General features: G+C 48.5%; 2 protein-coding genes across 3 annotated transcripts; both read left to right on the plus strand.

Moving 5' to 3' along the window:
- The first annotated feature begins 37 nt into the window (after positions 1–37).
- LOC131269693 (calcium-binding mitochondrial carrier protein Aralar1) lies at positions 38–9,359 on the plus strand. Of its 2 annotated transcripts, XM_058272183.1 has the most exons (10): positions 38–707; positions 3,762–3,902; positions 4,193–4,642; positions 4,730–4,953; positions 6,119–6,163; positions 6,796–6,962; positions 7,046–7,164; positions 7,243–7,413; positions 7,796–8,234; positions 8,314–9,359. In XM_058272183.1, the coding sequence occupies exons 1-10, from the start codon at positions 678–680 to the stop codon at positions 8,577–8,579; spliced, it is 2,052 nt and encodes a 683-aa protein (XP_058128166.1). In that variant the 5' UTR covers positions 38–677; the 3' UTR covers positions 8,580–9,359. The 2 variants fall into 2 exon arrangements, with proteins under 2 accessions (XP_058128166.1, XP_058128167.1); XM_058272184.1 differs by lacking the exon at positions 6,119–6,163.
- Positions 9,360–10,197: 838 nt separating this feature from the next.
- LOC131268742 (uncharacterized) lies at positions 10,198–11,256 on the plus strand. Its single transcript, XM_058271020.1, has 3 exons — positions 10,198–10,663; positions 10,738–10,907; positions 11,020–11,256. Exons 1-3 carry the CDS (start codon positions 10,198–10,200, stop codon positions 11,254–11,256), a joined length of 873 nt encoding a protein of 290 aa, XP_058127003.1.
- The last annotated feature ends 1,078 nt before the right edge of the window (positions 11,257–12,334 follow it).

Consider the following 12,334-nt stretch of genomic DNA (forward strand, 5'->3'; position numbering starts at 1 on the left):
CCTTCAGCCCCACCCGCATTATGCTGTGGCACTGCTGACCTTCTCCAGCTGCGCTAGTGTGCATCCGTCGAAACAACATCTCTGCTATCAATGGCACTGCGGGGATAATCGCGGACCGAATTGCGGGACCAACACACCGCTAGCGAGACACCGCCCGCGGAGCTGCCTTACAAACAAGCGCGACGCCGTACGCTGGAAACAATCGATGATTAGTACGTTTCCTTCCATGGGCACAGACGGACGGCATCAGTGAAGGGCGAACAAAGTCTCAAGTGTACACGCCAGAGGTCCGCGGTTGTTTTACTTCGCTGCAGGTCGTGTGTGGTGTGTGCCTGCGTGCGTGCGTGCGCGATTGTGTCTACTCGCGTGTGTGTGTCACTTTAGGCAAGGAACCTGCCCTGGAACCATCAACAATAACATCTCCATAATTCTCATCTCCAGTCATTCAGTGCAATCAAACGAGAACGAGACCAGCGTTCAAACAAGAAAACACATTCCAGCCGACTGTCACCGTCTGCCGAGGCTGTGCTGATTACGGAGTAACATACGTGCTTACTGCGGTGGGTGCTCCGGAAGCAGTGTGAAATAGTGTGTGCCGCCCACGAGGGTGCAACGTGCGTGCGTGCAGGAGCAGACAACGGTTTGGAGACGGCAACGACGACGACGACAGTCTCACGATGAAGCTAGAATCACGACAAATTACCGAGGTAAGTGGTACAGCAAGAGGTGGCGGTGGTGGTGTTGGTAGCGGCGGTCGTACCATGTGAACCCGTACACCGCTCGCCCCTCCCCGCATCCAATCCACCAAACAACTATTGATCCTTTTCGGGTATCCTTCCGGTGACCTTCCGCGGCTCGAATTTTTTCTTCGATGCTCCGCGTTCGTTTCTTCGCGGTTGTGTCTATCGGCGCGTGTGTCGCTGACTTCCCACCTGTCTTCCCCCTTTCCCAGACCGGACCAACTCAATGCGGGCCCATCAATCGCAAGATAGTTCATCTTGGCTGACCGCTAATAGGCGTTTAATTAGCAGCTTTGACAGATCGGATTTGTTTTCCTTCGTCGTCATCATCACCTAGCGTCGTGGTGTTCCGTGGTTATCGGGCTGCCGGTATCGGATTGACGGACGTGTAAAACCCCACCTCAACTCAGCGCCGGGTGTCAGCGCCGATGGCTCAGCGAGAGATAACAAACGGTGCGGATCGGTCTTGAACTACAGGTACCTCCCATCGACCTTTGTCCTGGGGTCGCACTCCGATTAGGATTGCCGCAAAGTTTCTCTAAAATATTTGTTTTTACAACAAGGCTGTTTCTAGGCAATCTAACTATATCTGAACATCTAGTAACTCCTTTTATCGATGATTAATTAACATTAACAAAACGTTTGACTGTTTGAGAGGGAATCATTCAGTTTCCTTCCTTGGTTGAGTTTTGTTGCGTATAACAAAAATTCAAAGATCAATAAAAAAATCATTTCGAGCATTTGTTAACAGCACATATGGCCTTAGCAGCCGGTCCATAGATTAATAGATGGCTATGTCACCATATTACCTGGTGAACTTCCATCCTCGACGTAGAAGAAGAGAATTTGTTGGAATATTTGGGAGCCATACTTATTTGGCCTAGCGAAGTCTCCTTCGCTAAGTTTTTGTTGTTTGTTGTTAACTAAGCCAGCTGATTGCAGGTGCCAAGTTGGCACTTTTTAGGTTTGCAGTTTTGTAAAACTAGCCCTCCTAGGCCACTAGGGCATCAACATAAAGAAAATCGAAAACTACAGGAATGTGCTTCACCCTCTTTTCTGAAGCCCAGGCTCCCCCGTCATATCCTCCCCGTTTCCCTTCAGTATGGTTGTTGTTGTTGGTATTGTTGCCACGGTTGTGATGGAGAGCCGTTGTTATTATTGTGTTTTCGTGTGTGTTTTCACCCCTATCTCTCCGCGGTTACTTTAAGGTCAGATGTGACGTTAGTGGCTGTTGTTTTTCACTTCAGGCCAGCTGCGGTTAGCGGGTCAAGATGAAGAGGAGAAGGACGACGAGGATGGTTGAGGAGCAAGCTTCACTGCTCCATCCATTGCAGTCAATGCCTTTTTGTTTCGGAACCTGTTGGAAAAGCATCCATCCATAAAACGGGACATTCCGTGGTGTTCTAAGTAGTTTCTTATTTCTGTTTTTCCTATCGTCCTTCAAAGGGGCGCAATTCGGGACTAGTTGATCGTAGGATCGTTGATGGGAGAACGTCGGTTTGCCGCAAGCGATAAGCTTTCATTTACCATGCTGCTTCAATGCTTGCAATGATCATGCGATGCGAGTAACAACGTTGGTAGAACTGGACGGGCGTCACGTGATTTGCCTTGGACAGAGGACTATTCCAGACTTGCGCGCAGGATTGCTCCAACCGAAACGACCTGATCCTGGCTTCTCTTGTTCAGAACTGAGTCGAAATCGGGCAAGAGCGATCATCGGGCAAGAGCGGATGCTGCATCAATGTCGGCAAGATTGAAAGCCAAACTTACGCAATTTCACTGAACTGTTACAAACACCGCCTAGCCCGAAATCTAAGCTGTAACCGCGCAGGCGTACACCACTCGTACCGATGTGTATTTTTGGGGCAGGTTACAAACAACCGTAAGGTAAAATTCTCAAGTGCCACAAGTACGCGCGTAGCGTGACCGGAGCCAGAGGGGGCCAGGAACGCATTGCGTACGGCGCAGGCGGACAAATCCGTGACCACTGCACAATTTGTATGGTGGCCTGACGATCGTTCCGGTCAACTCAGGTGCCGTTTTTGCCATTCAGTATTCAGTCAGCTGCTGGTTCCCGGTCGAGATAGAGAAAAAAGAGCGCGCGCGGAATATTTTTCCAACCACCGGACACCAGACCCATCCTCGAGACTTTTCACCTCCAGCCACCGGTCGCTTTTGTGCGTGTGTGTGCGTTTGTGTGCGCAAGAACGCGCGCGCGCGCATCGAATCTGAGAAAGGAAGCCAAGATCTCCCGTGATCCGAAGTCGAAGGAAAAAATCGGAAAAAACTAATCCTCAAACGATGCCCGTAGCGTACCAACGTTTCATTTCAAAAGATCAATAATAAAGATTTACCGTGCGCCAGCATCACGCGCCGTGCGTTGTTATCTGTCCTGTGTACTTCTCTAATCTTCTCGTGCGTGCGTGCATGCGTTTGTGTATTTGCGCGCATTTTCACTCAAGCTGTTCGCCCTTGAAAGTGCGCGGGTGGTTTTTCAGTGTATGTCCTGTCTAACCTTCTGACCCCAAAGGCGACAAAAAACCCAAAATCGACGAGTAGCAACTATTAAAGGGATTTTTGGCACACACATTTTGCATCGTCCTTCGTCGGAAACGCAAAGAAAAATACAAACCTTTTTCCATAATCACGCATTTAATCGTTTTCTGTTTGTGTGTGTGTGCCGCTCCCTGTGGCCTGCATTTACCTGTGTGTGTCCGTCGAGGAAAAGAGAGGGAGGGGTGAAGAAAACGAAAACACCATGACCACCACCAACGAAAAGCGGGTCGAGGAAAAGGATGATAAAGTGTGTACCATCTTGGGTCGGTCGGGGTGGAGGTGCTGGGTTGAGGGTCACTTTCTTAATTCTTTTCTTCGACATTGCGACTTATGTAACGGCGTGATAACAAAAGCGTGATTGCGTAATATCATTGTCGAAGTTTTTGTTCAAACTCCATGCCGGTGGTCAGCGGCAAATTTATCTTCACACCGATATCTGATTTCTCTATTTCTTTTCCTTTGCAGAATCCGATGCACATAAAGCGGGCTTCCACGGAAAAGCTGCGGGAGATCTTTAGCAAATATGCGACACAACAGATCAACGGCGAACCGCACATGACTAGCGCGGACTTCGTACGGAGCTTCCTGGGGCAGTCGTACAATGAGGTGACTGGGTTGAATCCATTCCATTTATCCATTGTGCACCGTCCACGCATATGCACGTCATACCCGCATGCACCCGTTGCGAGCGCTCCGGAAGCGCCGGTGTACGCTGCTTCAATTTGCTAAGAGAGAAACAGGAGATAAACAGAAAAAATAGCACAGATAACAGATATCATTGCACCATCATCGCCGCGTTCGTCGTCGTCGTGAAGAAGCACAAGTACCGCCACCATCGTCACCGAGCAGCCAGACTTATGTTTGCTTTGGTTTTTTCTTCGGTTTCCCTCTTTTAGGAATCGATCAAACTGATCGCCGGCATTGCCGACACCAGCAAGGACGGGCTCATCTCGTTCGCCGAGTTTCAGGCGTTCGAGGGGCTGCTCTGCACGCCGGACGCCCTGTACAAAACCGCCTTCCAGCTGTTCGACCGTAACGGGAACGGCTCGGTCACGTACAGTGAGTTTGTCGATGTTTTCAAAAAGACAGATCTGCACGCTAAAATCCCGTCCAAACTGGACGGCCCTTTCATACAGCTCTACTTCGGCAAGGACCGGCAGCGTGTGATCAATTACGTCGAGTTCAGTCAGTTTTTGCATGACTTCCACGAGGAGTGTGCGATGGAGGCGTTCCGCTTGAAGGACACCTCCGGCTCCGGGTTTATCTCGGCGCTCGACTTTCAGGACATTATGGTGAACGTGAAGAAGCACCTGCTGACCAGCGAGGTCCGGGATAACTTGATCGCGGTAAGTGTCGACGGTGGGACGACAATCGGCATAGTCGATCGGCGTATCTAATTATCATCGCGCTCGCCTTTCCATGTTCGCTTGCAGGTGACCGAGGGACATAGAGTGAGCTTTCCCTATTTTATGGCATTTAATTCGCTGCTCAATAACATGGAGCTGATCAAGCGCATTTACCTGAACGCGACTGGCGGCAACCGACTGGAGCCGATCACCAAGGACGAGCTGCTGCATTCCGCGCAAACGATGAGCCAAATCACGCCGCTGGAAATCGACATCCTCTACCAGCTGACCGGGGTCATCCACCAGACCGGGTAGGTTTCTCCACAATACCGTTTTCTCTCTACTGATGCTTCATGTTCCTAATCAATCAATAACTTTATTATTCTCCCACTAAAACCGATCTTGAAGCCTTTACTTATGTGTATGTTTTTTTGTAATCATACCGATATTCGATCTTTTATTTCACAACCATTTTCTTATTCGTTTTGTTTCGATATTTAACTTCGTACTAAACCGTCTATAGGACTTCCAGTGGAATCGGATGGTGCCATTTAACGATAGTCACACATGTTCTAAATAGAGGCAGTTTTTTAAAGGTTCAATCTTAAATGATATTTGAGAATGATCGAAAGAGAAGAATTGGTTGATAAAAGCAAGTAAAGTAGGCACCTTCGCGTTCTCTAATTGTTTCATAGGGTGTGTGTGCTCAAGTGTCCTTCGCTTAATCGTCGTTCACTTTATTTTATCAACCGTTTGTTGTTGTTGCTGTTCCTGTTATCGTTTTCGTTACAAGTGTGTTTTCGTTTTATATGTTTGTATAACTATACATCGTACAGCAGGAGCACAAATTTTACCGCTTTAGTTCATTAGAACGGCCACGGCGGTATGGAACATTGTACCGTATTAGATTGGCCGTTTGTTTGTCGTCGCCTTTCCAACCTTTACATGCCACGAGCCTTTGGCACTATACCTATTTTCTTTTATTTCATTGTGTTTCTCTTTGAGTCTATAAGAGTTTTCTGTCGATCAAATTGGTCATGGGTTCGATTACATTACAGCATATAATAGTTTGTAGTTTTACCCCCTTTCACATTAATCACCTGCGTCGGTTTGTCATTCATTTCCTTGAAATGTCTCTGAAGCGTCACAACAGTAAATTATGATTTGTATCTCACGTCAATACAACAGACTTTTGTTTTACTAATATGACCTACTATTTGTCGTACAGTCAATCATGGCTTCGCTCTAATTGTTTATGTATATTTGTTCATTCCCCCCCCCCCATTGAATTCTCTCTTTCATCTAAACTACATCCTTCGATACTAACACGCTTGACGTGCCGGCATCATGTGCTGCAATAATCGTAAATATAAAAATAAACCACGAATTACTTCGATAACATAACCGAACTACTAATCGCGTACCATACCATCGCACGTCGCCATGCCTTGGTTATGGGCCAATCCTGGTGCGTAGAACATCAATTTGGCGGAGGCATAGCAAAGCGGTAGAGATGAATAGGCAAGTGCTGACATAACTACTTTAATCACGACCTCTTTGGCGTCTTTCTGATGCTAGCTGTCCCTTCCCCGTCAGCGAAAGCACCCTACACGTTTGCGATTTTCTCCCCAGTATAACGCTTGCTAGATGAAAAAAAAAAAAATAAAAAAAATTGTATTAGGAAGCCCACGGTTGTGTTTAGTGCTTGCATACCGTTCCGTAAAACCGTTGTCGTCCTACCGAAGAAGTTATCAATGTATTCGAGTTATGAGCTATCCGTTTTGCGCTTTCTTCCACCTTTTTGTTTTGCAGCTAACAATTAATTACTCTATCGGTAGATTTATTTTTCACTGTATATACATACATTATTTGGTTTAAAATTCTCTCCTCTCTAGAAGTGTGATTTGATTCGCATGTATGCTTCTTTCTTTATGTGGCTTCTTTGCGAGACGGTTTAATTGTGTTTATTTGCACCACGTTGTGTCTGTTGTAAAGCATTTCTCTCACGTGTTGTTTGTTTCTGTTACAATATTTTGACTGTATCGTATGCTGACTATGCTGTTTTTCAGTGAATTTGTATGTGTATTGGATGGCAATGGTGTCTAATCAATAAATGTATTTTTTAATATTTTTCCATGGAACCGTCCGCGCAGACGGATCGTGTACAACGATCTGAGCAACATTGCACCGGAACACTACATAAAAAACATAACCCATCGACTAGCGGAAATCAAGGCCGTCGAGTCGCCAGCCGATCGATCGATCATGATACAGATGCTGGAGAGCACGTACCGATTTACGCTTGGTTCCGTTGCCGGCGGTAGGTTGCACCGGTGTGTATTTCGTTCCTACTCGGTTTGCTAATGTTTTGCTTTTTTCTTTACTTTCCTGCCCCATGTGTAGCTGTCGGGGCAACGGCCGTGTATCCGATCGATCTTGTAAAAACCCGCATGCAAAACCAGCGTACCGGCTCGTTCATTGGTGAGGTGGCCTACCGGAACTCGTGGGATTGCTGCAAGAAGGTAACCGTTTCAGATGGACACCGCCACAACGGTATAATGAACCTTTTCGCTTGTTATTCTCGCTTTATCTTTCTTTAGGTCATACGCCATGAAGGGTTCCTGGGGCTGTACCGCGGACTGGTTCCGCAGCTGATGGGTGTTGCCCCGGAGAAGGCCATCAAGCTGACAGTGAACGATTTAGTGCGCGACAAGCTCACGGACAAACAGGGCAACATTCCGCAATGGGCCGAAGTGCTGGCAGGCGCTTGCGTAAGTTCATTCCGCGTTTGCGAAGCCATGGTGAACTGCTCAAAATATTCGCTACCGAATCGATGTCGACCGTTGAAGTTTAAAGTTTGAGAAACGAAGAAAAACTGTTGTATGTTTTCATCATTCCATTTCTATTACATTAGAATGTAGGTCGTTAGTTCAATGTTGGTACAAAAGAGTTCACTGTTTCCGAAGATCTGTGTTAAGCATGCCAGTTGTTACTCAATATTGTAAAGGTACTTTTATAAACACTGTACAAGCTTTTGAAAGTGGTACCAACTATTTTGTCGATACATGGAGTGCAGTGATTATCGTAATTAATTAAGTGCAGTGATTTTCGTAACTATTAATCATCTTTATTTTCTGTCTGCAACCCTCACAGGCCGGCGGATCGCAAGTAATCTTCACAAATCCGCTGGAGATAGTAAAAATCCGACTGCAGGTTGCCGGTGAGATTGCGGGTGGTGCGAAGGTCCGCGCGCTGAGCGTCGTCCGCGAGCTCGGCCTGTTCGGGCTGTACAAAGGAGCTCGGGCGTGCTTGCTACGTGACGTCCCGTTTTCCGCCATCTACTTCCCGATGTACGCGCACACGAAAGCCGCGTTCGCCGACGATGAGGGCTATAACCATCCGTTGACGCTGCTCGCGGCAGGAGCTATCGCCGGAATACCGGCAGCGTCGCTCGTTACCCCCGCGGACGTTATCAAGACGAGACTGCAGGTGGTCGCGCGCACTGGCCAGACGACCTACACCGGCGTGATGGATGCGGCGCGCAAGATCATGGCCGAGGAGGGACCGCGTGCCTTCTGGAAGGGAACCGTTGGTAGGTTTGAGTCCAAATCCCGTGTCGGCAGTGAGTGTTGTTTGCCTAAAGATTCGTTTTCCCTTTTCTCTTTTTACAGCGCGCGTGTTCCGGTCGTCACCGCAGTTTGGCGTGACGCTAGTTACGTACGAGCTGCTGCAGCGCATGCTGTACGTGGACTTTGGTGGATCTCGCCCAGCTGGTTCGGACGTGGCTAAATCGAAGGTCGATATGGCGCAGGCCAATCCGGACCACATCGGAGGTTACCAGGCGGCCCTGCCTATGCTGAACGGTATAGAGACAAAGTTCGGGCTCAGCCTGCCGCGCTTCGGCACCAACGCAGTCCTGAACCGCCAAGCTTCCTGATAAGCCACCACACACGGTTTGTGTGCGCTGTTAACGGCTGGAGCCAGCAGTAGTTATTACTGCTACACGCTACTTTCACAGGCCCGAGGCTGGCAAACAACCGTCTGGAGGACAGGCAAACTTTTGTTTTACATTAGGTTTTTAATTTGAAAACGGCAACTAAGGCGAGCTCTAAACTACGAATTTACGAATTAGATACATCCATACCCCACGCTGCTCCTAGACGACACACGTTCGCCTTCCCAACCCATTGACCGGCCAGGCGTTTTCCAATCACAAGCAAAAGGAATGCTTTCGGTTCCACATCAATTCGTTGCCACCAACTGGTTTGTGCAATAACAGCACCGCGTTCCTTACTAAAAAATCCCGGGTTTCTTACGGTTTAGGTTTGCTACTCTGGCCGCTGGGTTTGGGATACAATAGCCATCGGCTGCGATACTACGCTTCTTGTATTAACGTAAGCAACATAACAAGCAATAATGGAATTAATGGACAAACAAACTAACTAACAATCCACGAACTACATGCAAGAGCAAACCTATCACACCAATCACACGCCACGTTCGTCGGTTGAACCGACTAAACTAAAGTGCATTGCCACAAGTGTTATCCGATGCAGGACGCAGTTGTAGTGCAACAGAGATAGAGTTAAAAATATGTACACAGACGTGTAACAAAATGGTAAAAAAAAAACGGGAATAAAACAGAATCACCTCATTTGCTGAATAGTTTGATAAGTAGACAAAATAAAACAAAACAAAATAAAGATCCAACGATTTCGTGTTCCTAGCTTGTTTTGCACACTTAACACACGTTCAGGATTTGGCACAGCACGAACATTCATGTTTGAATCAATGTGTAAAATGTAGTGGCTTCGTTCATTTTCTTGCTTCTTTGTCGCAAACCTACCTACGGTAGTTTTGTCCTGTGGAAACGATTGATGGTGGGTCTACGAAGGTTCACTTTGAAAGCGCTGATCGTTGTTGATTGATTGCTGTTTGTCCAATAACTGTGCTCAGAATCGAGCCAAACAGTTCAGTATCCAACAGTCCCAATCGTTTTTCTAACCTCATCGATGCATTGGAGTATAAAATCACTTCATTTGGCTTCAATCAAGAGGTCATTTTGGGTCGCTTGGAGAGCTCTGCACTTGCAGTACTGGAGAACAAAAACATCTGCTAACTACTTTTCTCAAAGGGTTCGTCGGAGAGTGCAGCTGCTGATCGGCCTACATATTAACGAGAATGAGTGGCCTACAGTTGACCGGACTATGTTATTTGTGGTTAGAGGCCACTCGTCCGTGGCGACATCAATTATGAACTCGGGATGCGAGAGGAGCAAATCCAACGAAGTGGAAAGCCGAAGGTGTGGCAAATGATAGGAAGGAAGGTAGGTAACTCGGATCTAGACTTGGCAACATGCGCAGCAGGTTTTCCGAGCTCGGCACTGGCCAAAGTATAAAATGCGGTGCATTCTGGAGCGATGGGAAGTCAGTTCGCATAAACCGCCATCGGACTGTAACCCGCGGTGTACCGCTTAGCAGCGCACGTTCATCGCGTCTATCTGAAGTGTAGTTAGACTTAGTGTGTGGGAGGGCCGGAGCCCTTGAGTCTCCTCCATGAAGTGTCACGTATTCTGGACGTCCCTGGTCCTGCTGGTGCGGGGGCTTCCGGTGATTCCTGTTGCCGTGTCCGGGCGGGGTTCGTTTGCGAGCCAGCTCGGTCGGGAAGTTGGTGATCTGGTGGCGCCGTGCCTTGGCCGTGTGAACAACGCGTCTGGTCCCTGGGCATGCCTGAAGCAGGAAAGCCTTGCTGCCGTGGAACGGCTTTCCCTAGCACCGAGGATCACGCTGCTGGACGGTGTCAGTTTGGTGCGCGCCAGTACCAATGGATCGGCCGTGGCAGAGAGCCTGCGATACAAGACGGGTTTGACATGGCCCAACTCGGTGCTGGAAGTGTTGCGCCGTCTGCTGCAGTCCCACATCCTGGAAGTTGATCTGGCGCTGGGGGCACCGAAACCGCCTCAGCTGCTTACCTTGCGGTTCGTTGGACAGAACATGCCCGCCAACATCGATCGAACGGAAGGTGAGTAGGTGTGCAGAGTTAGCTCCCGCTACCAAGAGGCACCTAACAGAGGTTACAACGACTTCTTTGCGCAGGGCGCCATCGCCGCCGGCAGCAGATGATACCGATGATGATCTTCGGCGTGACGGTGTTCGGCATGTTCATCGTCCCAATCGCCTTCCAGTTCCTGACTGCCCTCAGCGGCAAGGCGTTCCTGATGGCGAAGCTGGCCCTACTGCTCGCCTCCATCAACGGCCTCAAACGGGTAAGCTAGTGCGCGGTAAGTCGAGCCCGGCCCTGTAAGAAACAGCGCATCTCTAATCTCTTGGCATGCCTAACCCGACTGTATGCATTCTTTCCCTTTTTCCCCGTCCAAGGTGGCGTCGACCGGAGTCCATTACGGTCTGTACCATGCGGTCGACCAGCCGTACTCCGCTGGCCCGCATCATCCGCCACCGCCGCTTCACCATCCGTTCGGGGCGGGACCGATGCTTTACGAGCGGACGGATGGCTTGGGCTACGCAGAAGGGCCTCGGACCGACGATGGCGACGTACCCGTTGGCGCTCAGTTTGCGCCAATTTTCACTCGCATGAAGAACCGTTTATTTAAGTAAACCGACGTAGAGGCAATGTTAAGCCACTAAAATAGGAGCGGGTCATGGTGGTGGAACCCGCCCCAGCGTTTGAACATCCTCCCTCCGCCCGCTAGTAGAGCTCGCATGCTGTTTATTATAATTTATTTGTTAAATTCCGGCTTTATTGCTAGGCTTTATAGGTTCGCCCACCCCCGCAACATAATGCCGGAGTTCCAAGGTTCCTCTAAACCGCTAATATAGTTGTTACGTGTAGTATGCTGTTTTGCTACAGCACTTCGTATGTGTGTGGGCGTTTGAATTTTCCTTCCGGCGCCAACAATGCCGTAGACTTTTGTGGGAGGAAGTGCAGTCCAAAAATATCACCACGATGCTGTCAAGGTGTGTGAGGGGGGAGGGCACATCAGGGGTAGATTATCACACTTTTCCATTCGAGTTCGTGCAGTTGTTTCGTTGCTTCGTCGTCCTTTCACGCCCCTTCATGGACATGGTCAGCGCGGAGGGTTTGACATGGGGAACGAGCAGGATATTTCGGTAAGAAAGTGTGGAAGTAGTGCCCAGCGCAGGAAGGTCAGCCATCGGGGTGGGGTAAGCTGTGATGTGGTGACCGAGCGCAATGCAATTCGAATAACGAACTGACGGACAAATTGGACCCATTGCTTGTCGCACGCGCAATTATCAACGTCCTTAACGAGGATGAGATGGTGTGTCGGTGGGTGTATATGTATTTCATTGAGTGAGACCGAGAAAGGCTCGCTGTTTTCCGTACAGCGGCAACAAGTCGTGATCCATTAAAACGTAAGTTCAACCTAATTCGTTCGTCTCTGCTTCAACACCTAGTATGAGCCAGTGGCCACAAACTTTCCCTTTGACGAGGGTTGCATCACAGACTATTCTTCAAACATAGAAAGTCTACAGATCTCACCCCGACCGTTCCACTAAAAGAAGACATCACAGGGTTGTCGACCCCTGATTAGGAGCGCCAAAAGAAACAAAATCGAGCCTGTTCGTTTTGATCAAATCCACCAAACAGTTTTTTGTGTTAGTTGCGCAAATGTTGACACTAAATGTTTCCATATTTTCAAAAATCAAAAGATTT

The sequence above is a fragment of the Anopheles coustani genome, chromosome X (genome assembly GCF_943734705.1).
Source record: "Anopheles coustani chromosome X, idAnoCousDA_361_x.2, whole genome shotgun sequence".
NCBI lineage: Eukaryota > Metazoa > Arthropoda > Insecta > Diptera > Culicidae > Anopheles > Anopheles coustani.

Bases quoted from the DNA above. Each gene is read 5' to 3' on its own strand.
- LOC131268742 (XM_058271020.1), top strand. From the start codon at position 10,198: ATGAAGTGTCACGTATTCTGGACGTCCCTGGTCCTGCTGGTGCGGGGG. The intron at 10,664-10,737 runs GTGAGTAGGTGT...TTCTTTGCGCAG, and splicing joins CAACATCGATCGAACGGAAG to GGCGCCATCGCCGCCGGCAG. The intron at 10,908-11,019 runs GTAAGCTAGTGC...TCCCCGTCCAAG, and splicing joins CCATCAACGGCCTCAAACGG to GTGGCGTCGACCGGAGTCCA.
- LOC131269693 (XM_058272183.1), top strand. From the start codon at position 678: ATGAAGCTAGAATCACGACAAATTACCGAG. The intron at 4,643-4,729 runs GTAAGTGTCGAC...GTTCGCTTGCAG, and splicing joins TCCGGGATAACTTGATCGCG to GTGACCGAGGGACATAGAGT. The intron at 4,954-6,118 runs GTAGGTTTCTCC...CCTGGTGCGTAG, and splicing joins GGGGTCATCCACCAGACCGG to AACATCAATTTGGCGGAGGC.